Raw genomic sequence first — 25,137 nt, 5'->3', positions numbered from 1 at the left:
AGAGATGTTTCTGACAGCCATAACTAATCACACTTAGTGAGTAAAATCCAGGAACACTGTTAAATATCATATGGTGCAAAGGATTAAGGACCATAGCAAAAACTACCCCCAAATGCCTGTTGGTCACAGTTCAGAAACTTTCTCTTACAGCATAAGTCCTTAATCCCAAAACCTTAATCCCCAAACATGTTGAGTTAAAATCTGCATTTTTCTCAAGGTTCCCAGAGAATTTGAGAAAATTTGAGAAGCAGTGCCTGAAGTCAGTGGCCCTCTATTTGAAGACCTTAAAATCCCTAGAGGGCCACAGAAAATGGCAAGTGCTGGCCCCCACCTCCAGAATTATAAATTCAGGAAGTAGAGGGGGACAGGAGAATTCAAATTTCTAGTAAGTTCCCAGGAGTGGCAGCAGCAGGTCTAGAAAGTGATCAAAGTCAGCTGGAAGCCAGGTGCATTGAAGTCAGCAAAGATAGAGACTGAGGGCTAGGGGTAGGCCTAGGACCTGAGGGGCTAATGACCACAGTGTTATCTGTTTAGGTTGCGAGCATGGAACACTGTTGCTTCCTGTCATGTGTATTATAGCAACAAGGACCCGTTGTTCCTCTCCAAAGATTTGGCTCCCGAGGTCTCTGATATTTTCTTACCCACACAGGAGGCTGGTCGGCCACTCCAGGCCTTGTTGTCCATACATGTGACTCTCCGCTCTCCTTTCAGTGTGTATCCTGGTGAACAGTAGTACTCACAGCGAGAGTTAAAGTAGGCACCATCAACACACTTAAACCCTCCATTTACTGGCATGGTAAGAGTAGGACATCGCTTTTCTGAAAAAGATAGTATCAGATAGTCAGTACTTCTAAGTTTTTGCCCACAAGTTGAGAATCCAGACACTCTGAGAGCATGCAATGAACAGTGTGCCACAATCGGGCATGTGGCACTAAACAATGGCTGCTTGTGTGCCCACAGAAGACAAGGTGTATCATGTCACAATAGGCTGCCTTCACATTCCAGCCACACCACTGTCTGAGACTGAATTCCGGAGACAACCCCCGAGAGAAGGATTTGTGTGCTAACACTTTTGGAAGGAAGTGTTGCCAAAGGAGACTAGTGAAAAAAAATGTGAAAATAGGCAGAAGATCAGCAGGATGCCAGCAAGGGCTGCTGGGTTGCAGAGTCAGCTTCAGCTTATTGTTTCCTTGGGGGTGGGGCACCCTGGAGGGAAGACAGCAGTTCCCATTCAGCAAATCACCCTTTTCCAATCGGTCATTGGATAGAACTTCCCATGGACGAGCCTTTCCCTTGTAAGGAAAATGAAGCTGGGCAGGTGATTGACAATTGTAATTCCAAGATGCAGGAGACTGAGGCGTAATTTCCTAGACTGCAATAAACAAAGCAAAACAAAAAGAAACACAAAGAAACAAACAAGAAATGGGTAGAGAAGCCACAGGAAGAAAAAATATTTTTGTGTTAAGAGTTGGTTTCATTTTTGTTTTGTTTTGTTTTCCTTTGCTTTGTTTTGTTTTTACTTTCTCTGAAGAAAGCTGAAGAGGGTCAGTGTGGTTGTGTCCGGTGACACAGGCCTGCAATCCCAATCTACTTTGAAGACTGAGGGAGGAAGATGGTAAATTCAAAACCAGTATGGGCTACAAACTAAGTTTCCATCAGCCTTTCAATTTGATGAGGCCTTGCCTTAAAATGAAAAGGATTGTTTTTGTTTTTAAAACTAGGGACCCAGCAGATTTCTTCAGTGTTGCCAGGCCCTGGGCTCAAATCCCAGTTCTAGGGGAAAAAGAAAACCAACAAACAGAACCTTGGAAGATACTAGGAGCTAGGAACAGGTCACAGGGAAACCTGGTGAAAGATTGCTAAGTATAGACTACAAAGATCCAGTTATAGCCTCTACAGTCCTGAGGCTCAGTTTTCCCAACCATATGAATCATATACTGTGCAAAACTTGAACGCATGATGAAGACTTGGAGAACATTAGACAAACCAGTAGGAATTGGCAACTTTGCATAAGAAAGGCATCCAAAATGGGCTTCACCGATGATGCTGTAGTTTCTATACTGGAAACACAGGACTTGTCTTACAGGTAGTCTGCCAGCCTCCAGAGTTAGCCAGCAAGCAAGGAACTACACAGATCAGCTTTAAGTCATCGCGCTTGAAATGCAGCATCAACTCCTACCCAGGCCCACTCCCTTAAGCAGACTAAACATCACTTCTTCAGTGAATCTTCCTTGCATCCCTCTGCCCACTCCTCAGAACATGTGTTTTTCATGACATCCTTTTTCTTTAATCTACTACCAGAAGGCCCTAGTTTAAGGCTCATTTGTGCACCTATCTCATGGCTTTTGCCTCTGTAAGCCCTAGAAGTGTCTTATTTGCTTCTAAGTCACCAACAACTCTTTGGAACCCTGTATTTACTGAACAAATATCACCAGTGCACTGGAAAAGGTCTCTTACCTATTCTTTCTCCAAATAGTGCACCATACTCATCTCTGGAAAAGGAGCACACACACACACACACCCGCTATATCATAGAAATCAACTGGCTTAAACTCCCCACTTGGTGAAAACCTTCAACACATAGCGAAACATGTTTGTTCCTGAGGGCTCAGCACAGGTCTTGTCTACTCACGTTTGCAGATGACCTTATCTGACCAGCGCTTGTTTGACTGGCAGATGATCTGGGAAGAGCCATGAAGCTCGTAGCCTTTCCTGCAGCGAACGTCACACCTGGTCCCCAAGGACGTTTTGTAGTATCCTCCTGGAGGGGCCCTGCAGTACACATCCCCATACTTCACCTTGATGGGGGAGCACCATGGAGTGTCTGCAGGCAGAAACAAACAAAGGGAAAAATAAGAAGTGACAGGTTTACACAATGCAGCCCCTTACTCTTGCATTCCCAGGTTGGCTAGAGTCCAGATTCTGGACCTCCAGTGGTGCCCTGTGCCCTCTAGAGAAGAAGGTTGTGGTTATGAGACCTAGTACCAGACATAACTAAATATGAATCCAAGGTCCCCTAATTAGCTGTATAATGTGGGCAAACTACCTCAACTCTCTGTGTCAGTACCTATGCCAGTAACAGCCAAGTGGTATGCGGAATAAAGACTGTATGGATATCCATCACCTACCTGAGTACTGAGCACATATCAAATGTTCAGTAAGCACTTGTTTCTTCTAGTACTTCCCTTAATACGACATCTTAATCTATTGAGACTAATTGATGCCATAGTGAATTCTTACCAGAGCTATGTATGCATAACACAGAGTCAATTAACTGTTGTTTCCTCCCAGTAAGGAAAAGCACAGTACTCTTGTCTACTAATTTGAACTTAGCTATTTCAGCCTTCATAATAGAGGATTATTTTGGCTTACAATTGTTCTCAGTAAGGAAACAACTCTTTTCAGGTGTTCCTAGTCATGCCCCATTTAGGTAAGAGTGACACCCTCCTCAGATGGAAAATTTGATTTTAATCTCATAGTAACTGCACTAACTAGTTTTTGTAAACTTGGAACAAACTAGATTCATGTGGAAAGATGGAAGCTTCACTGAAGAATTGTCTCCATCAGCTTGGCCTGTGGGCATGTCTATAGGGCATTTTCTTGAATAATGATTGATGTGGGATGGCCCATTTCATGGGGGTGAGTGGACCCAACTCTGCAAAGGTGATCCTGGATATTATATATATAAGAAAGCAAGCTGAGCAAGCTATGGAGAACAAGCCAGTTGGCAGCAGAGTCTCTGTTTCAGTTCCTGCCTCCAGGGTCCTGCTTTGAGCTCCTGCCTTTGATATAACCTGTACATAAAAATTAAAAAAAAAAAAAGCCTTTCCCCAACAAATTGCTTTAGTCAGTGTTTTCTCACAGCAACAGAGAAGCACACTTGAACAGCTGCCCAAACCATACCTAGGATGTCACTAATAAAGCAGACTTCTTTCCTGTCTTTGGAAGGACTCTGAGAACTATGCAATGGAAGGGCAAGATTACCTTCTTTTTTTATTTATTTTATTTTTGTACATATACATTTATATTATTACACATATATACAATAGGTTATATATGGTAAGAAGAACCATGACACAATCAGGAATTATATAAATGTTACATTCTTAGTGTTTTGGCTATTTGTGTTTGACAGCCTTGAAGAAGACATCTGTACTATCTTGGTGCATCTAAATTTCTGAATGTAAATCAATGTTTGTATTACTTTAAAGATTCATTGACAATGAGACAGGTTAACTCCTGGAAACACCCAGCCTACCTCAAAGAAGATGATGAGCATCAAAGAACTTTCTTATGGAGATGGCATCAAATGTGGCAATATGGCCACTGGGCAAAAGGTCCTCATTTCTACCACAGACAGAATTCTGCCTAAAAAAGGGCAAGCTTAGATGCAGGCAGAGTTTATGGCCAAACTCTGCCAAGACAGGGTAAGCAAGTTCTCAATAGTTCCTGCCTCACAAATATGTCTGTCAGATATATTGGGCCAGAAGAATGAAGAAGATGCTCCATTGTTATAGAGCGTTTTGGGTGACTATTCAGGTAGAAAACTGTCTCTGTCATCTTTTCATTTGGAAAGCTACTAACCTGCACTCCCGGCATACTCAGATAATTAAGTTTATTCCTTCTCAAGTCTCTGAGGGAGTTGAAGAGCAGGTAGCTTAGTTTTACAATGAAGTTTAATTGATTAGGGGTTAAGATGTTTTTAGGTCTAGATAGGTGATCTTAGTTGATAATGACAATATGTGATGGAGATTGAAGACTGCCTTATTTTAATGGAGGAGTTCCTGCAGCAGCCAGTCCATCAGTTTCCTACACTATGTGCATGTTGGGGAGTCAGCGACAAACCCCCTCAAGTCTTGGGGTGGGTTGGAGTTAGTGCTTTGAACAAGAGCTACTTTTCCACCTCTGCCTGGCTCTTCAGTCCCCACCAGCCTCTATGCTGCCAGTAAATGGAGTAAGTTCGCCATCATGTGGCCAGAAAGGAACACAGGCTTCACTCCACTTTTCCCAGGAATTCTCTCCTAAGGATGTGCCTCTGATTGTGACTCAGCCCTGCTAAAGGATCCTGTCCAGATTTTGGTAATAGAACACTTTCTTACTTTGATGCTTTCAGGTTCCCTTTGGCTAGTACTTTTATCATACAATGGTTTTCAGAAAGTTGCGAATGGATTGGACATTTAAGACACAAGTAATATATCTAGCTGTCCTGGGTAGAGGTGATGAGGGCTTACTCTAGAGTTTATTTATTTCTGCTATGTGGATTCAGATGTTCACAGCACACACAAGGCCTACAGGTCTTCCTAGAACATTTCCTTTCTGGAACACTTTATACACATGCAATGTATATTTATGTAAGATATGTGTATGCTTTCATATATCACAAATTTACATGTTTGAATGCAGCATGCAATTAGCATGTTTTACTTCCTTATTTGGACTCTTCAAATTCTTCAGTCAATGCTGACCACATATCCAAAAGCTGTGCTGTTTTCAGCACGTGAAGAAAAAAAATATTGTATTCATTTATTTACAAAAGGCATTTTATATTTTGTTACTTTCCAAGCCAAATCTTTGGAAGGTATTTTGGCAGTTTAACAGTTCTTTCGTAATATCAATGGGAATACAAGTGAGTGGTTTGAATTTAAAGTGCATAGAAGCACCATGGGTTAGTCAAAGTGAATTAACAAAACATTTAACATAGAGGCTTAGAGGAAGAAAGATGTTGTGCTGTGGCAGTTAAGACAAGGTTTACCAAGTAGACATCCAAACTGATTACTCAGGAAAGCCTTTGCATCTCCCTGGACCAATGTGATAAGCACCATAATTAAATGGAGTCTGTGGAGTAGGCAGCATGGTGCAGGAGGCTAATGAGGAACTACTAGTGCATTATGGATGTGAGCCAGAACACCTGTTCAGACTCAAGTGCAACATCTGTCAGCTGAGGGAGTGACACAGGATTCACTCCTTACTCTCTATAACCCTTGGTTCCCTCTTCTATAAATGGGACTGGGGGTAATACTGACACATGTCTGCACACCTTCTCCTTCCTTCAATTAGTGTGAATATACTGTGGTATCCCAAGTAAAACCACTGACCCTAAATTCTGTCCCCAGCACTGAAGTAAATAAATAAATACAATCAAATCAATAAATAAGGTGTCACATACTAAGAACACAATGTATGCTATTTAATCTTTCTTCTTTTGAATTTGCCTTAATTTAAATCAGTTATTGAGTATATACTCTGTGTCAGACACCGTGAGGAGCTCAACATTCCACAGATAAACTCAGTTAACATGGCTGCCCTCTAACTTTTAGAACTAATGACACTTAAAAGCTGAGGTGTAGCTCCTGAGTAGATCACTTGTCTTAATGAATAAGGCCCTAGGTTCAATCTTCATCATAACAGTAATAATAAGAAGAAAAAAGCCTTAATTATTGCAACAATTTAAGGTGCATAGCATGTTTTGATATGTGTATATACACATATAAAAAGTATTGTGTGACAATTCCTACAGACAAGAGAAATAATTTATCATGAAAAGATTTATTCTTAGGGATATTTTTTAGGGATATGATCTACTTTCTCTCTTGCAAGGCTATCAGATGACAAAGGACATTGAGCACAATAAAGTGGCACTGTGTAGGACTCTTTCTGCATTGCATATGTGTTAGGGATATTTTTTAACTAGGGACTCAAAAAGAGTTTTTTTTAAACTTCTAGAAAGCTTTATAAATCAGGGCCTGTCCTTACCCCAAACATCTGATTAGAAAATGTGTGCTTGGTAAGGCTGCTTAACACCCAAGACAATGAAGAAAGACATTATTTGATAAGTGAATTTTTCATTCAGAAATCAAAGCAAATGTGGAAACACACCTAGGCATAGGCACCAGTCTTTGTTTAGAAAGACTTCCTACTTCTCTGGAAAACTACTGAAGTTTTTAGGCAAAGTCTTTAGGCAAAGGCTGACTAGAACTATTTCAATCCCCTCAAAGCTCAGAAATATCCCAACAGTCTAGGATGTGTTTCCTAAGCCAAATGTCAAAATGAAACTTTACCAGCCTGTCTTCTTCAGAAGTTTCCTCTGCAGTAAGAGGGAGCAGTTTCAGACAAAAAGCACTTACATTTACCTTCATGTCTGCCCTGAGCTCCCTGGCTTCAAGGAAGCAGCAACAGGATTATTTGTGGATATACTTACCTGAGCCAGTACAGAAGGTTCTTCATTTGGGCTTTCTATACCTGATGGGAGTGGATACTGGGGGAAATATGTAGATTTGGATTTCTTATAATTAAGTTAAAATTGATTCGAGTAACAACACAGTTTACTTATCATCTGAGGAGCCATGCTGGGCTCAGAAAGAGCATGAGATGAGCTCATGAAAATCAAGCGTTCTCATGCTCCATTCAGTCAGTACATTAGCAGCACTGGGTGCAGAGTGAACCATGGGCAGTTCGCTCTGGACAGTTTTAGCTGTAATGTATGAATCAGGCTTGATTTTCACTGTCATCAGCTACAGCTTGCCTTTGCAGAAGTGAGGACTGTAAAGATATTTAGGAAAATAAAATGACCATGGGGTGCTGAAAGGCAGCACTTCTGAGATTTCTTTCTTTCTTTCTTTCTTTCTTTCTTTTTTTCTTTCTTTCTTTGTTTCTTTTCTTCTTTCTTTTGTTTTCCTTTTAGAAGGATAAGTGCCTACATTTGTTTGTTTTAAAATATTGATTTTCCTGGCTAGATAATTAGAACTTCAATGTGTTGTCTGGTCACTTTATTACAGTCTGCTCTGCACAGCCTTAAAGAGAAGGCATTAGCAGGTCATCGTCAGCACATAAGCAAAGCATTCACCTTTATAGAGAGAGTGCGAATACCAGACTCCACCGTCTTCTAGAGCCGAGTCTCCAGATCCTACAATAAAAAAAGAACAGAAACGGCAGCAAGAAAAGCCACACTGGGTGGGCGCATATTTCAAAGCATTGCTTTGGCATCATCCATGCAAGGGGTGCTTGTTATTAGATTGCAGAGCCAAGAGCAGAAGCTTCTGTGGCCATTCATGAAGGGACAGGAACCTCTCAGAGTGAACCTGGCTGAGCTGTGATGGCTAGAGCCAATCAAAATGAGCCTCAAAACGGTTTTTGGAATCACCACACAGCCATCTGAAATTCTGGAATCAGGAAAGAGAAAGAACGTCAACTTCACTCTGAGACGATGCCAGTGTATATGAAGCTCAGGCCAGAGTAGACACCGTAAAATGTGTGTGACTCAGACTCCACCCCCAGTTCTGCCAGGAGGCAAAGACAACCCAGTACAAACTACTGTTTGTACTACTCGAAATAGGTCCATCTGCTGAAATGAATTTGGATGGAGGCCAAGAAGGAAAAATCAAATGTCTTATCTTAATGACAACAGAAATATACAGCTGTCTTGGGACATCTGTAGGAAAGGAAGGCTAAAACGGAGGACTTGGCGTTTACTCAGCGCTCCTCTCCTAGCTGAGGCTAAAGTAAAAGTTCTTAAGGAGTCTGACTAACCTCAAATCCCATAGGCTGGGGTGGGGGACGGTATTATCCGAAATGAACTCCTTAGGGAGTTAGCTAGGGCTTAGCCATTTTGAGAATATTAGATATAGATACGAATTCCCGTAAGTAGTAGATCCTTAACCCTTGAAGCACTAAGCAAGTCTCAGACTTAAACATAGCAATCCTAAATTTAGGTACTTCAGGCTGATCACCAACCCATAAATTAGCACTCTTTTAGCCATACATTTACTCCTCAGGTACCTTCCACTGAAATAGAAAAGGAAAATCTCTCTCTCTCTCTCTCTCTCTCTCTCTCTCTCTCTCTCTCTCTCTCTCTCTCTCTCTCTCTCTCTCTCTCTCTCCTAGGAGCTTATTCAAATCTCTGTCAAGGTGAGCTCATAATTCATGGTCCCCCCATTTCACTCGTGTTCTTCATGAGAGATGGAGACTATGGAAACAAAAAGTGAGGTGAGGAGGGCAGCTGAAATGTGACCATTTGGAGAAATGTTCCCAGCTAGAGAATGCCATTCCCCGTGTTCTGCTTGGCTGCAGACTTCCTCGCCCAATCTCTTGACTTCCCAGCCTGTACAAAGTGCCAGACTTCTCATTATTCCATATGACACAGTGAATGTGTGACCATGAAACCTAGGAATGCAACGTAGAAACATAAATCCAAAGCCTGGCTTCAGACCTCTTGATCCTGTCCTTCCACTGCTGTAGGTCTATCCCAGGGAAACGACAATATTCCACGTGAGTCTTTATTATCATGCAAAATTTAAAAAGAGCAACACAGTGAGCAATGATCTCACACACACACACACACAGAGAGAGAGAGAGAGAGACAGACAGACAGACAGACAGACAGACAGAGACAGAGAGACAGAGAGACAGAGAGAGAGCCCTCTCAGCACCCCAGTTAAAGGGTCCAGAGTATTCAGCATGAATTGGCACCCACCCATTCCATAAACTTTTGATCCACACTGGCTTCCATGTTTTTCTTCTGTTCTGACCAGTCTCTGGACACAGCTTTTCCATCAGTCTGCCATTTAAACATTAGTGTTTCTTGGAGCTCCAGATTATATCCTTTTCGCCATACTTTTCCCCAGTCCAATCTTATCCATGTAGCTCACTTTAATGTCCTCCTGTGCTTATGAAAAAACCTTTATTTCCAGCCTTAATCTTTCAAAGGTTAGAATTTTAATGGCTCATGTGGTTCCAAAACACAATGAGAATACAGCCCCCAAAGCACAAATTTCAAGGTTCTTAGAATGGGCTATATTTCTCCTTATGTGGAATTTATTTAGTTCCACACACCTGAGTTTCTGAGTTAAGTTTGAAGAAGTTAATCATTTGCACAGTTTCTGAGACTATATAGGCATCTAGCATATGACCAACAATTGCCCTGGACAGCCATAGAAGAATTCGCCTCATGATCAAGTATGGTCTGTAGGATTGATCTTTTCTACCATAAAATGTCAATAGTCAAGCCAATACTCTCACTTCTTACTATTCTGTGAGTCCTGAGAGAGAAAGCCTCAGCTCCCCAGCAAGTCCATATTTCCCAAGGACTATAACATCACTGTGCACAGCACTTAGTACTAATTGTCTGGTGCAACCATTACATTTCTCGGTATCTAGGTTTAATTTCTTAACTCAACTGGGCTTACAAATCCCTTATGAAAGGCACTTTAGTCAGGTATATTATAATAACATAGCCAGTTGTTCAAGGCTTAGAGAGCCAGAAATCGCAAACAGGTATTTCACAGTGGCCTGTTTTCAACCACAAATCCTCTATGTAAAAATAATCCTATTGTAAATATCTATGAATAGGTGAGCCACACCAAACACTGTTTAGGGCCTCCCGCTTACAGGATCTCTTGCTTCACTGCTTCTCGGTGTTTTGGAGGTCAGAAGTTTACAAAGCATAGTTCCCAGATTCTGCTACTCATAGACTGTGGACAAGTCTGCGTTTTAGAGATTTGGAAGATGAAAGGGAGGCATTACTCTATGTTTATTAGTACTTTTCACTATTTAATAATTCCAAATATACAATTTTGATAAGATCCACCCCATTCCAATCTAGCCTATATTTTTCACTACTATTTTCTCTTCCAAGTTCATGAGATCTCTCCCCATCCCTCCCTCCATTCCTCCTCAACTCCATTTAGTGATGCTTGTATTTGAATGAGTGAAGGCCCATGTACTGGAGAATGGGCAGCCTCTCGGAAGCTGTATCTCTGAAGAAAACCGACTCTCCCTCTCACAGAGGTCATCAATTGCAATAGCACTTCAGCTAGGGGTGAGACTTGCCTCAGCAATGCTGGGATTTGGGCTGGATTGATCTTGTGCTTACAGCCACAACTACAGTGGGTTCCTGTGACAGCCTTGGCACATCTCACAAATAACAAATAACACATCAACTGCCTTAGGCTCTTACAACTTCTCTGCCCCTCTTCTGGGATGAGCCCTGAGCACTGCAGGGGTGCATTCCTCAGTATCTTATTCTCTGTATGTGGACTAGTAGTGGGTCACTACCTACTGCAGAAAGAAGCTTCTCTGGTGATAGCTGAAAGATGCACTATATATAAAGATAAGACTTAGGCTTTCAATACAACCAAGAAATAGATGTGTATTCCCATAACATTTGTGCCACTATTTTCCTTAGTGAGCATGTCTTGACAAACCAGTCATTATTATAGTTTACGGGGTTCAGAGCTAGGTAAAACCATTGATTAGTTTTCTCCCCCAGGGGTATGCATTGCACCCTCCAACAGTTTGAATGCTACCCAGTAGGGTTGAAATACCCACAGCAATACCAGCTGGCTTTCAGTGACTCAAATATGAGATGTCTTCAACAATAGAGTCCTATAATCAATTTCTAGACAATAGCTAAGAGCAATGGCAATTGTTTGTATTATCTGGAGGTCTATAGTCTATAGGTACACACTGGCTAATAAATCCAAAAGAAGTAACTCACTCCCATGGTATTGTGGAGGCATTGTCCCCTGTGTACTGACTAGTTTTATGTCAACTTGGCACAATATACAATCATCAGAGAGGAGGGAGCCTCAATTGAGAAAATGCCTCAATAAGATCAGGCTGTAGGCAAACCTGTAAGGCATTTTTAAGTTAGTGATTGATGTGGGAGGGTCCAGCCCACCGTGTGTGGTGCCATCCCAGGGCTGATGGTCCTGGGTCCTATAAAAAATCAGGCTGAGCAAGCCAAGAAGAACAAGCTAGTGAGCAGCACCCCTCCATAGCTTCTGCATCAGCTCCTGCCTCCAGGTTCCTGCCCTGTTTGAGTTCCTGTCCTGGCTTCCTTCAGTGATGAAAAGTGTGAGATGAAAGCATAAGCCAAATAAACCTTTTACTCCTCAACTTGATTTTGGTCATGATGTTTCATCACAGCCATAGTAACCCTAACTAAGATACCATATTATATATGAGGTAACTCTACTGAAATTCTTTTTACATAGGTATATATTTCAGAAAGCTTCTCCAGTACTAGGTTTTCATGTGATTTTCCAAAAGGCCTTCAGGCTCATTAGCATCTCCTTGTAGCTGTTTCTCTACCCTGTCCTTCTATTCCCCATGCCACCCAACACTTCCTGTTCCATTACTCCTTTTCCCAATTTAAAAAAAATTTTTTATTAATTTATGCTTGTTACATCTCAATGGTTATCCCATCCCTTGTATCCTCCCATTCTTCCCTCCCTCCCATTTCCCCCTTATTCCCCTCCCCTATGACTGTTCCTAATCGGGATTTCCTCCCCCTGTATATGCTCATAGGGTATCAAGTCTCTTCTTGGTAACCTGCTGTCCATCCTCTGAGTGCCACCAGGTCTCCCCCTCCAGGGAACATGGTCAAATATGAGGCACCAGAGTACGTGTGAAAGTCATACCCCACTCTCCACTCAACTGTGGAGAATGTTCTGACCATTGGGTAGATCTGGGTAGGGGTTTTCAAGTTTACCGCCTGTATTGTCCTTGGCTGGTGCCTTAGTTTGAGCAGGACCCCTGGGCCCAAATCTCCCTATCATAATGTTCTACTTGTAGGATTCTAGGACCCTCTGGATCGTTCTACTTTGCTATTCTCCCATGCTTCTCTCATCTAGAGTCCCAGTAGGATGTCCTCCCCTCTGTCTCAGTTTCCTGGTAAGTGAAGGCTTTCATGGGACATGCCGCTTGGGGTACTATGCAGATATAAGTGAGTATATACCATTTGAGTCTTTCTGCTTCTGGGTTAACTCACTCATTATGATCATTTCTAGCTCAATCCATTTATCCACAAATTTCGGGAATTCCTTGTTTTTAATAGCTGAGTAGTATTCCATAGTGTATATGTACCACAGTTTCTTTATCCACTCTTCTACTGAGGGACACTTAGGCTGTTTCCATGTTCTGGCTATTATGAATAAGGCTGCTATGAACATGGTTGAGCAAAGTTTCTTGTTGTGTGCTGGACCATCGTCTGGGTATATTCCAAGGAGTGGAATAGCTGGGTCTTCAGGAAGCCCTATTCCCATTTTTCTGAGATAGCACCAGATAGATTTCCAAAGTGACTGTACTAATTTGCATTCCCACCAACAATGAAGGAGTGTTCCTCTCTCCCCACATCCTCGCCAGCATGTGGTGTCGCTTGAATTTTTGATCTTAGCCGTTCTGATGGGTGTAAGATGGAATCTCAGAGTTGTTTTGATTTGCATTTCCCTGATGACTAAGGAGTTGAGCATTTCTTTAACTGTTTCTCAGCCATTTGATATTCCTCTGTTGAGAATTCTCTGTTTAGTTCCAAGCCCCATTTCTCAATTGGGTTATTTGGTTTGGTGGTGTTTAATTTCTTGAGTTCTTTATATATTTTGGATATTAGACCTTTGTCAGATGTAGGGTTGGTGAAGATCTTTTCCCAGTCTGCAGGCTGTCGCTTTGTTCTCTTGACAGTGTCACCTGTCTTACAGAAGCTTCTCAGCCTCATGAGGTCCCATTTATTAATTGTTGATATTAAGGCCTGGGCTGTTGGTATTCTGTTCAGGAAGTTGTCTCCTGTGCCAATATGTTCCAGGCTCTTCCTCACTCTTTCTTCTAAGTGACTTAGTGTCTCTGGTTTTATGTTGAGGTCTTTAATCCACTTGGATTTGAGTTTTGTGCAAGGTGACAAATATGGGTCCAGTTGCATTTTTTTACACATAGACCTCCAGTTAGACCAGCACCATTTGTTGAAGATGCTATCCTTTTTCCATTGAATGGATTTGGCTTCTTTGTCAAAAATCAAGTGACCATATGTGTGTAAATTCATATCTGGGTCTTTGATTAGATTCCACTGATCAACCAGCCTGTTGCTGTGCTAGTACCATGCTGTTTTAATTGCTATTGCTTTATAGTACAGTTTGAGATCAGGTATAGAGATTCCTCCGAGCACCTTTTATTATACAAGATTGTTTTAGCTATTCTGGGTTTTTTGTTTTTCCATATGAAGTTGAGAATTGAACTTTCAATGTCTTTAAAAAATTGTGTAGGTATTTTGATAGGGATTGTATTGAATCTGTAGATTGCTTTTGGTAGGATGGCCATTTTTACTATGTTAATTCTCCTGATCCATGAGCAAGGAAGATCATTCAATCTTCTCATGGCATCTTCAATCTCTTTCTTCAGAGTTTTGAAATTTTTTTCAAACAAGTCCTTCACTTGCTTAGTTAGAGTAACTCCTAGATATTTTATATTGCTTGTGGCTAATGTGAAGGGTGTGGTTTTCCTAATTTCTTCCTCTGCAAACTTGTCATTTGTGTATAGGAAGGCTACAGACTTTTTTGAGTTAATTTTGTATCCAGCCAATTTGCTGAAGGTGTTTATCAGCTGTAGGAGTTCTCTGGTGGAATTTTGAGGGTCACTTATGTACACTATCATATCATCTGCAAATAGGAATAATTTGACTTCTTCCTTTCCCATTTGGATACCCTTGATCTCCTTTTGTTGTCTTATTGCTCTGGCTAGAACTTCGAGTACTATATTGAAGAGATATGGAGAGAGTGGGCACCCTTGCCTTGTTCCCTATTTTAGAGGAATTTCCTTGTGTATCTCACCATTTACTTTGATTTTGGCTATTGGCTTGCTGTATATAGCCTTTATTATGTTGAGGAAAGTGCCTTGTATCCCTGATCTCTCTAAAACTTTAAACATGAATGGGTGTTGAATTTTATCAAATGCTTTCTCTGCATCTAAAGAGAAGATCATGTGGTTTTTTATTTTCTGTTTATTTATATGGTGGATTACATTGATGGATTTCTGTATATTAAACCATCCCTGCATGCCTGGAATGAAGCCTACTTGGTCATGATGAATGATATCTTTGATGTGTTCTTGTATTCGTTTTGCAAGTATTTTATTTAGTATTTTTGCATCGATGTTCATAAGAGAAATTGGTCTGAAATTCTCTTTCTTGTTGAGTCTTTTTGAAGTTTAGGTATCAATGTGACTATGGCCTCATAGAATGAATTTGGTAATGTTCCATCCATTTCTATCTTTTGGAGTAGCTTGAATAGTATCGGTATTAGCTCGCCCTTGAAGGTCTGGTAGAATTCTGCACTGAAACCATCTGGCCCTGGGCTTTTTTTGGTTGGGAGACTATCAATGATTGCTTCTATTTCTGTAGGGGAAATGGGACTATTTAGCTTGTTTATCTGTTCTTCACTCAACTTTGGCAAGTGAAATTGTTCAAGAAAATCGTCCATTTCCCTTAGATTTTCAAATTTTGTGGCATATATGCCTTCAAAATAGGATCTTATGACTCTTTGTATTTCTTCAGTGTCTGTTGTTATGTCTCCCTTTTCATTTCTGCTTTTGTTGATTTCAATACTGTCTCTCTGCCTTTTAGTTAGTTGGGCTAACAGTCTGTCTATCTTGTTGATTTTCTCGAAGAACCAGCTCTTGGTTTTGTTGATTCTTTGGACTGTTTTCTTAGTTTCTAATTTGTTAATTTCAGCCCTGAGTTTGATTATTTCCAGGCGTCTACTCCTCTTGAGTGTTTCTGCTTCTTTTTTTTCTAGGGCTTGCAGTTGTGTCGTTAAGATGCTTATGTGCGATGTTTCCAATTTCTTTTTAAAGGCACTTAGTGCTATGAATTTTCCTCTTAGCACTGCTTTTAATGTATCCCACAAATTTGGGTATGTTGTTCCTTCATTTTCATTGAATTTCAGAAACTCCTTGATTTCTTTCTTTATTTCTTCCCCGACCCAGGTGTCATTTAGCAGAGAGTTGTTTAGTTTCCACGTACGTGTAGGCTTTTTGTTATTTCTGTTGTTGTTGAATTGCAGCCTAAGACCATGGTGATCTGATACGATACAAGGTATTATTTCAATCCTCTTGTATCTGTTGAGGCTTGCTTTGTGACCTACGATGTGATCAATTTTGGAGAAGGTTCCATGGGGTGCAGAGAAGAAGGTGTATTCTTTCTTGTTTGGGTGATAGGTTCTATAGATATCTGTTAGATCCATTTGACCGATGGCATTGGTTAATGATGTTATTTCTCAGCTTAGTTTCTGTTTCAATAACTTATCTTTCAGTGAGAGTGGGGTGTTGAAGTCTCCCGCTATTATTGTGTGGGGATCAATGTGTGGCTTAAGCTTTTTTAGCAGATCTTTTACAAATGTGGGTGCCCTTGTATTGGGAACATAGATGTTCAGAATTGTGATGTCATCTTGGTTGACTTTACCTTTGATGAGTATGAAGTGTCCTTCCTCATCCCATTTGATTAATTTTGGTTGACAGTCTATTTTGTTCGATATCAAAATGGCTACGCCTGCTTGCTTCTTTTGACCATTTGCTTGGAATTTTTTTTCCACCTTTTACCCTGAGGTAATGCCTATCGTTATGAGTGAGATGCATTTCTTGAATGCAGAAGAATGTTGGATCTTGTTTATGCATTCACTCAGTTAGTCTGTGTCTTTTTATTGGAGAATTGAGACCATTGATGTTGAGAGATATTAATGACCAGTGACTGTTAAGAGTCTTAATTTTGATGTTGTTTCCAGTTGAGCGTTTGTGTAGTTGTGGTTTTGCCATGGTATAGTTATTTATTTCCTGAGTAGTTTTGGTTGTAGCTTGACCCTTTGGGATGGAGTTTTCCTTCTAGTCCCTTCTGTAAAGCTGGATTTGTGGATAGGTACTGTTTGAATTTGTTTTTGTCATGGAATATTTTGTTTTCTCCATCAATGGTTATTGATAGTTTTGCTGGGTAAAGTAGTCTGGCCTGGCATCTGTGGTTTCTTAGGGTTTGCAGGATCTCTGTCCAGGCCCTTCTGGCTTTTATGGTCTCTGCTGAGAAGTCGGGTGTAATTCTGATAGGTTTGCCATTAAATGTTATTTGACCCCTTCCCTTGCAGCCTTTAATATTTTTTCTTTGTTCTGTATGTTTTGTGTTTTGATTATTATGTGATGGGCAGTTTTTCTTTTCTGGTCAATTCTATTTGGTGTTCTGTAGGCCTCTTGTATGTTTATAGGCATCTCTTTCTCTAGAATGGGGAAATTTTCTTTTATGATTTTGTTGAGAATAATTTCTGGGCCTTGGAGTCTGATATTCTCTTTCCTCAATGCCTATTATCCTCAGATTTCTTCTTTTCATGGTGTCCTTAATTTCTTGGATGTTTTGTGTTAGGAGTTTTCTAGATTTGACATTTTCTTTAATGGTTGCTTCAAGATCTGTGATTGTATCTTCTAGACCTGAGATTTGTTCTTCCATCTCTTGAATTCTGTTAGAAAAGCTCACCTCTGTGTTGCTCGCCTTCTTCTCTGAGGTCTCACATTCTCGTTTTTCTTCTGTCTGTGTGTTTATCATTGAATTCATTTTCATCTTCAGATCTTGAACTGATTTTTTGATTTCTTACATCTGATTGTTTATATATTCCTGAGTTTCTTCCATTTCCTCTTTATAGGTCTTCAGAGCTTGAAACGTTTTATTTATTTCTTTCATCTGGTTGTTTGCATTTTCCTGAATTTTTTCCAGTTCCACTCTATGTGCTTCTTTTATGTCTCTCACCTGTTTGGCTGCATCTTCCTGCATTTGATTACGAATTTTATTTGTTTCTTCCATATCATCCTCATTACTAAGGATTTGAGGTCATTTTCTTATATTTCCATTGTATTTGAGTTCTCTGGGTTGTTTTCTTTTGGATAGCTGGAAACTGGAGACGCCATGTTGTTTTGGGTTTTTTTTGCGTAGGCTTCTACACTGTCCTTTAGACATCTTGCTGTCTCTGTTTTTGTTAGGTAGCTTCCAGAGTTGGGTGGAGGGAGTCTGATGACAGATTCACCTGTTTTCTCACGATTTCCCTAGGCTGGAAGCTCTAATGCTTCACTGGTTTAGGTGTTAGGAGGTTAGCCCTGTTATTTTGGACTCTCACAGCCAGTGATCCTCAGCTCCCCTCTGCTGTGGGTCCTGCAATTATTCTGGGTCTCTGAATGAGCGTTGGGTCAGTCCAAGGTATCCACAGCCTTCTGGGTCCCCTGCCAAGTCCAGCCAGGGATACTGGGCCCGAACCACATGCCGAGCTCAGCTAGATTCTCAGGGCCTGAACCATCTGTTGAGCTCCCCTAAGGACTCTGGCCCCAAAATGCATGCAGAGTCCAACCAGAATTTTTGGGCTGGGACTACGCACCAAGCTCAGCTAGGGGCTTTTGGCCCAAAGTGCATGCTGTGGTAAGTTATAGACTCAGGGCCCGAACCTTCCACCAAGCTCAGCCAGGAATTCTGGATTCAAACTGCGTACTGTTTCCAACCAGAGTCTTAGAGCCAGGACTGTGCCAAAAGCCCAGCTAGAGTCTCTGGGCCCAAACTGTCTGCCAAGCACAGTTAGGGACTCTGGCCCCAAACTGCACACCGAGCTCCACGCGAATTTCCAGGGCAGAATTGTGCACCGAGCTCAGCCAGGGACTCTACACCCACACTGCGTGCTGAATTCAGCCTGGGACTCTGGGCCTAAATGTGTGGAGAGTCCAGCCAGAGTCTTAGCGCTGCCGAGCCTGTGCACAAAGCTCAGCTAGAGTCTCTGGGCCCAAACTGCCTGGCAAGTCCAGCTAGGGACTCTGGGCCGAATCTGGGTGCTGACCTCAGCCTGCGTCAGTGCCCCAGAACTGCCCACTGAGATGAGGTAGTGCCTCGGGTGGAACTGAGCGCTCTGCCCAGCCTGCAACACAGCAGCGGAGCTGCCAGTGAGCTGAGCTAGCGCCTAGGGTGGAACTGAGTGCTCCGCCCAGCCTGCATCACAGCAGGGGAGCTGTGGCTGAGCTGAGTTAGTGCCTGGGGGCAGAACTGCTTGCTGAGCTGAGCCAGCATCTCCACAGTACTGTGCACTGAGCTGAACCCGGGACTCTGGGGCTGAAATGTCCGCTGAGTACAGTTTGGGTCTCAAGGCACCGCACAACCCAAATCCTGCCCAGAGTCCCCTCTCCTGCAGCAACTCCCACCGGCTGCCACACCAATCGCCTCCGCCGGAAGGCTCTGAGCTGCAAACCTCAGCCACCGCCACTGCTAACGCTGGTGCCACTCCTGTCGCTGCTGCAGCTGCTGCCTCTGCTGCCTCTGCTGCCTCTGCTGCTGCTGCTCCGATCTGAGAAAATCCATGCTCCTCCCATGTGCAAAGGCATGCAGGTCCTCTGCACCCTGGTTCCTCCGAACCATGGAGCACTCCTGCTGCCGTGGTGTGGGAACTTCGGTGTTCCTAGCTCAGAAATCTGTACAATTCCCTGAATTGTTCACTGGAGCTTCCAAACACGATCCACACTGCTCGCCGCCATCTTGGATCTCCTCCTTTTCCCTATTTTATACCACTTGTGTTCTATCCCTTTCTCTTGAGATGTCCCCCTCTCACATACACACCATGGTCCCTTATTATATTTTTTACTTCTGGAGCTCCTCCAATTTCAACCTGAAAATGGGTTATCTCACGCAGAATGATTATATCCAGCTCCAACAATTTATCTGTAAATGTAATAAGTTCCTTTTTCTTTATAGCTGAATACTATTCCATGGGTAAATGTACCACATTATCAGTATCCATTCCTTTACCAACGGGCATCTAGACTATTTTATTTTCCTGGCTATTATGAATAGAAAATCCATAAATATACATGGTCCGATGTCTCTGTATGGTGGAAGGATCATATAGTTGATAAATTTCTAGCTTTTGGTGTAAACTCCACACTGATTTCCACAAACAGTTAATAAATGTTCCCCTTTCCCCACAACCATGCCAATCTTTGTTGTTGTTGTTTCTATCTCAGACATTTTGTTTGGAGTAAGATGAAATTTCAATGTACTTTTAGTTTGCATCCCCCTAATGGCTGAGGATGCTGAAATTAAAAAAAAAAAAATAGTTATTGGCCATTTGTAGTTCTTTTGAGAACTCTCTTAGTTCCTGGCACCATTTATTCTTGGGTCATTTATTTTCTTGCTATTTAGTTGTTTGATTTCTTTATATATTCTAGACACCAACCCTCTGTCAGATGTAAAAATATTTTTCTTCCGTTCTATAGTCTGCCTCTTTGCTCAAATTCTGTCAGTTGCTGTAAGAAGCTTTAAGTTTCATGAAATCCCATTAGTCAATTGTCAGCCATAAGGAAGGTCTTCTCAGTTGTGGGTGCATAAATTATGCTTGAGTGGATATTTTGCAGCAGTGAGATGCCATACCCACTGTCCCTTGTCCACCATTATTTGGTAGACAGAATGTAACATTGGTAGTGGTGGTAGTCAAAGAAACAACACTTCACTAAACTTGGAATGACAAGAGCAGGGTGATCTTTGACCACTGACACAAACTCCCCAACTCCCTTTGTTAGAGTCCATAGAGTCCATATAATGTTGTAAATCTGTTAATTCTTCCATTTAATTTCCTTTTGCCCAAAATACCCAGTGAAGATTATCTTTCCTCCATAAAAACCTTGGCAAATATTTAAGCAAGCCAATTCAAAGAGAAGTGTGTGTGTGTGTGTGTGTGTGTGTGTGTGTGTGTGTGTGTGTGTAGGGTTTTTTTTTTTGTTTTTTTTTTTTTCTTTTTTGCTGCTATAGTTAGGTTCTGAAATGTCCCCCAAGGGCTGTGTGTCAAAAACTTGGTCCTCAGGGTAGAAGTAGTGGAAAGTTGTGAAACTGTTAAGAAATGGAGCTGAATGAGAGGGTCTTTATGTCACTGGGGTGAGCCCTTGAAAAGGATTATAGCGCTGTGGGGCTCCAGCCCTATTTCCCCTATTCTTGGATATCTTGAAGTGAGCAGCACTTCTCAATAATGTTCTGACTTGTCACAGGTCCCCAGCCAATGAGTACAGTTGACCATGGACTGAAACTGTGAGCCAAGAGAATCATTTGATACTTTCAATTGATTTTTTTTTCACAAGTATTTTGTCACAGTAAAAGTAAATTGAACAGCTTTCTTTTAGTAACCGCTACCATATACAAATCTTTGGATAACGTGAGAGAAGACTTTTATGTGGGTTGGCTGAATGGGGCTTTTAAGAGCACTACAGTTTGACTCTTCTTCTATTCCCTACCTAGTTTATCCTTTCACTTACAGCAAGATGTTTTCTAACCAAGTGAATCCTCTTGGGAACAGAAAGAACATACACTACGAGCCTATGACTAGTACTACTTAGACCTCTTGTCTGAGGTTTTACAGCTAATGAATGGTAAATTATGGACTCAAGTCTAGTTTTTCTTACTTCCAACCCCACCGTGCTATCTTCCTTAAGCCTTATTGCCTTCTGTTTCATGCATTTGCACACATGGGGTGGTAGGTTCTGGGATGACTGACAGGTGAATGGCCTCTTGAGGAGTGCCAAGGCAAGTATGCAATGAACAAGGTGAAGGATCTATGGATGGCAGAACCTGCTGGTCCAATATCCAGTAGCCACAGTCTCCTTTCTTCTTCCTTTGATTTTTTTTTTTTTGTGAAGCTCTGAGGATCGAATCCAAGACCTTTTGCTTACTAGTTGATTGATTCACATGTTATGTGTTCACTTTATTACTGAAGATTGAACCTAGGACCTTGTGTGTGGTAGGGAAGCACTCTACCAGTCAGCTGTATCGCCACTGTTTGATATTTTTTATATTTTATTCCAAGACAAGGTCTTGCTAAGTTACCTAGGCTAGTCTTGAACTTGTTCTTTAGTATGCACAGACCTTGAACGTACAATCTTTTTGCTTCTGCTGCTCATCAAGCTGCTGAAGTCAGAGGCTGGCAACATCAGACCTGGGTACTCATTTCTTAACCAATCAAAGGGTATATTAGCTCTAAGCTGCCCTTCCTCAGGAAGAGATTGTGCCTCCCTGTTAAAATAGATTGCCCTTTCCAATAATTGCTTCAGGAATAGGCATGAAAACAAGTATTAGGCAAATGAAAATAATTCTGTTTGTGGAGGAACATACTGTAAAGCTGTCCCCAAAGAGAAAAGTCACCTGTTCAGAAGGATAAAACTCTTCCCTTTTTTCCCTACCTGCTTTGGAGAGTATTGTATGTGGACAGTGATTAAGACCACAACAGCCATTTTGTTAGCATGAGGCACAAATTCTTAGGGTTGACTATTTCAGCTGGGGATAGTAGAATGGATGAATATGAAAATTACGCCAGGGTCTTTGATGACCTTGTTTGGCTGCTGAATAACTTTTAGATATCAGCTATCTCTGTGCTTATCTTGTCAACAATAAAGTCCCCTTCAGCTTAAGCTACCATGCTATAGTACCGTTTGCTTCCTGAAGCTGATATAAACGTGAATGGAGACTTCCTATCTGTTGTCAATTTTTAAAAAGTTCAAAAAATTAAATGGGTATTAGTTGCTACTTCAAGAGCATTTCTAGCTTATATTCAATCTGAATGTATAGCTCAACTCCTATAAAATGCCTGGTGACTAGCTTTACAAAATATATATCCCAAGGGAGACAATAAAGTAAAAGACAGACTCAGTGTGTTCAGGAGGTTGGACTTAGTGAAGGAAAGAAGTATCATACATATTAGCTAAAGGTTTTCCACAGAATCAGAAAGAAAGAAAAGCAGGCAGGAGGCAGAGAAAAGGGGGACTTTTCTCATAAAAGGTCTCGATGTAAAATGTGATCCCTTTAGAAGTCTCTTAATTGAGGTTTAATGTGACATAATCATTTCAGCCCACATATGGTTCAGATTACCACTCTTTGGAAAGAATGCTTCTTCCACACAAAGGCAAATGCTGCATTGGCTCAGAAATCAGGCATTCAAAGCCATGGATGATTCTGTCCTCTAACTATATCTAAAGCCAATTCCATTTGTAATTCTGCTCTCCTTGCAGAAAGTTCTTCTAATCCAAAAGATGTCTTGAAAGTAACCACTCACAACTTCCCCTACAGTTCACAGAAAGGTCTTCCTGGGCTCTTTCCCTTTCACTTGGAACCTCTACATTAGATAAAATCATCAAGGTCTCAAAGTAATATACATTATTTGTATTGAAACCCCACAAGGCATCTAAAATGTGAAAGGTGACTATAGTGTTCCTTTTCTTATTCCATTAGTTTTTCTTGCCATTTAGTGGGGAGTGGATAGAGATTTTAGACCAATGGAAACCCTAGCCAGTTGGCTAAATGATCTATTCCTTCAATGTGATACCTAATCTGAATTGGCAGATGTATTGGGTCTGTGTTACATCATCAGGCAAAAGGATTGGGTTGATTTTTTTTTAGTGGTTTTGTACTTAGTTCTACATTCTTAATATTTTGTCAGGAATTTTCCCCCTCATGATCTTTATTCTAAATATAATTTAATACTATCAGATATCAACATATATTAAAAATCACAGCATCAATTTTATACTAAAGTCACTGAGAAAATGAATAGAATTCATTGTGTGATACAGATGCTTCACCCCAGTGCCATTGCCTACTCCAGAATCAACCTGGACACATTTTCACTATATGAACTCACTTTCCTGGAAGGAAGGATGATAGAAGTAAATAATTTTTAATAAGGCTACGTGATATAAGAAATTAAGAGTCCTGATTTTACATCATTTTGTACTATGTTCCATGTTAAGATATTTTCTAAAGAAATGTGTAATGTTCCATTAATACTGGACTCTTTTGAGTGTGAGATAAGAGAGAAAATATATTTAAAGCAAGAATGGCAAGAGCCACCTTGTTAAGGGAGCTCACTAAGCATGTGAGCTGTCTAGGAGGTGATCTGGTATTTGCAAGGTCTTGTACCATGACACACCCCCAAACTGCTTCCAGCCTCTGACATGCTGTCAGGAGCCACTGATTTGGGGAAGTTCAGTAGGCATGAGAGATCTCTGGAGGTGATCCGGTATTTGCAAGGTCTGTATTGTAAAGTACCCCAGAATTGCTTCCAACCTCTGACTACCCTGTTAATTGTGCTTTGTTGCATCTCTCTAAAATCTGGCATTAGAGCTGGGCATGGTGGTGCATGCCTTTAATCCCAGCACCCAAGGAGGCAGAGGCAGGTGGATCACTGTGAGTCTAAGGCCAGCTTGTTCTACGAAGCGAGCCCAGGACAGCCAAGATTACACAGAGAAACCCTGTCTCGAAAAAACAAAAGTAAATACACCTGGCATTGGTGTGAACTGTTATTTTCTGGGTACTGACCAGCTCTGATTGAGCAAACTTCCTACAGGATCTTGTTGAAAATGTATTGTTTGTTATTCAGATGAATTAATCCCTGATTATGTAATTCCTGATTTTATTCAAATACTTTTAAAAGTTAAAGTTAGTTTATGGTTGTAACAAATACCTTTGTGGACCTACAAATGCCTCACTAAAGGTAGCCTACTAGCCGATTTGTGGCTTCAGATAAGCCTCCGCTGAAGACGGCACCACGAAATCCTGGTATTTCACCATAAATATAGGCAAGTTTGTTTAAACTTCGCATGTATGAATCAAGTTACCTAGAGATGTCTGAATTTACTCTGTTTCTTAGAATAAAAGACAGATAAAATTATTGTGCTGAGCTCATAATGAACTAAGAGATAGCTGGATAATGTATAGTCAGGTCCGTCCGAATTGATAAGTTGTATACTCTTGTAAGTTTTAGACCTTATTAACCTTAGACCCTGTCAATCTTTGTCATTCTGAACTCACTATGAACTTATGTAATGGATACATAGATAAGAAATGTTTAGATTTAAAACATGAAACCTGTTATATTTTAGAGTTCATCTGTTTTTGTGATTAATTGTACTCTTTTGACTATGAGGTCATTCCCTTTTCTCAGAAGTTTAAATATGGCCATCTACAGTAAATGGAGGTGAAAATTGGGAAGCTTAACTTTAGTTGAAGTTAAGATGCCTGACTTCATCCACCTCTTCTCTTGAACCTTTTCTCTTGAATGTATGTGCTGAAAAAATTGGGAAGCTTGACTTCAGTTGAAGTTGAGACGCCCAATTTCATCCACCCTTTCTCTTGAATGTATGTGTGTGAGTGGTTTATTTTCTATCTCTCTCTTACTTCTTATTTCTCTGTAGATTCACAAGTATGTTAGCAGACTCAGGGCCATCAGCCTTCTATGGCTAATAAGCCTAAGTCTACACTAGCTCACTGGAGATCTCCGCAGATCAGAGCCTCCTTTTACAACCCCCCCCATGCAGTCTGTAGCCAGAAGCCGC

General features: G+C 41.1%; 1 protein-coding gene across 2 annotated transcripts in view; it reads right to left on the bottom strand.

The window, feature by feature from the left end:
• The window catches only part of Srpx (sushi repeat containing protein X-linked), an 87,762-nt gene that overhangs the window by 23,798 nt on the left and 38,827 nt on the right, over positions 1 to 25,137 (bottom strand). The window contains exons 2-4 of one of the 2 annotated variants that reach the window (XM_051140995.1): positions 7,844 to 7,903; positions 2,633 to 2,824; positions 642 to 818 (exon numbers count right to left, since the gene is read on the bottom strand). In XM_051140995.1, the coding sequence (XP_050996952.1) occupies positions 642 to 818; positions 2,633 to 2,824; positions 7,844 to 7,903 (429 nt within the window). The remainder of the gene's footprint in view (positions 1 to 641; positions 819 to 2,632; positions 2,825 to 7,843; positions 7,904 to 25,137) is intronic. The other variant, XM_051140996.1, reaches the window with a different exon arrangement.

This window comes from Acomys russatus, chromosome X, assembly GCF_903995435.1.
Source record: "Acomys russatus chromosome X, mAcoRus1.1, whole genome shotgun sequence".
Lineage (NCBI taxonomy): Eukaryota > Metazoa > Chordata > Mammalia > Rodentia > Muridae > Acomys > Acomys russatus.
This window is presented reverse-complemented; position numbering and strand designations above follow the sequence as displayed.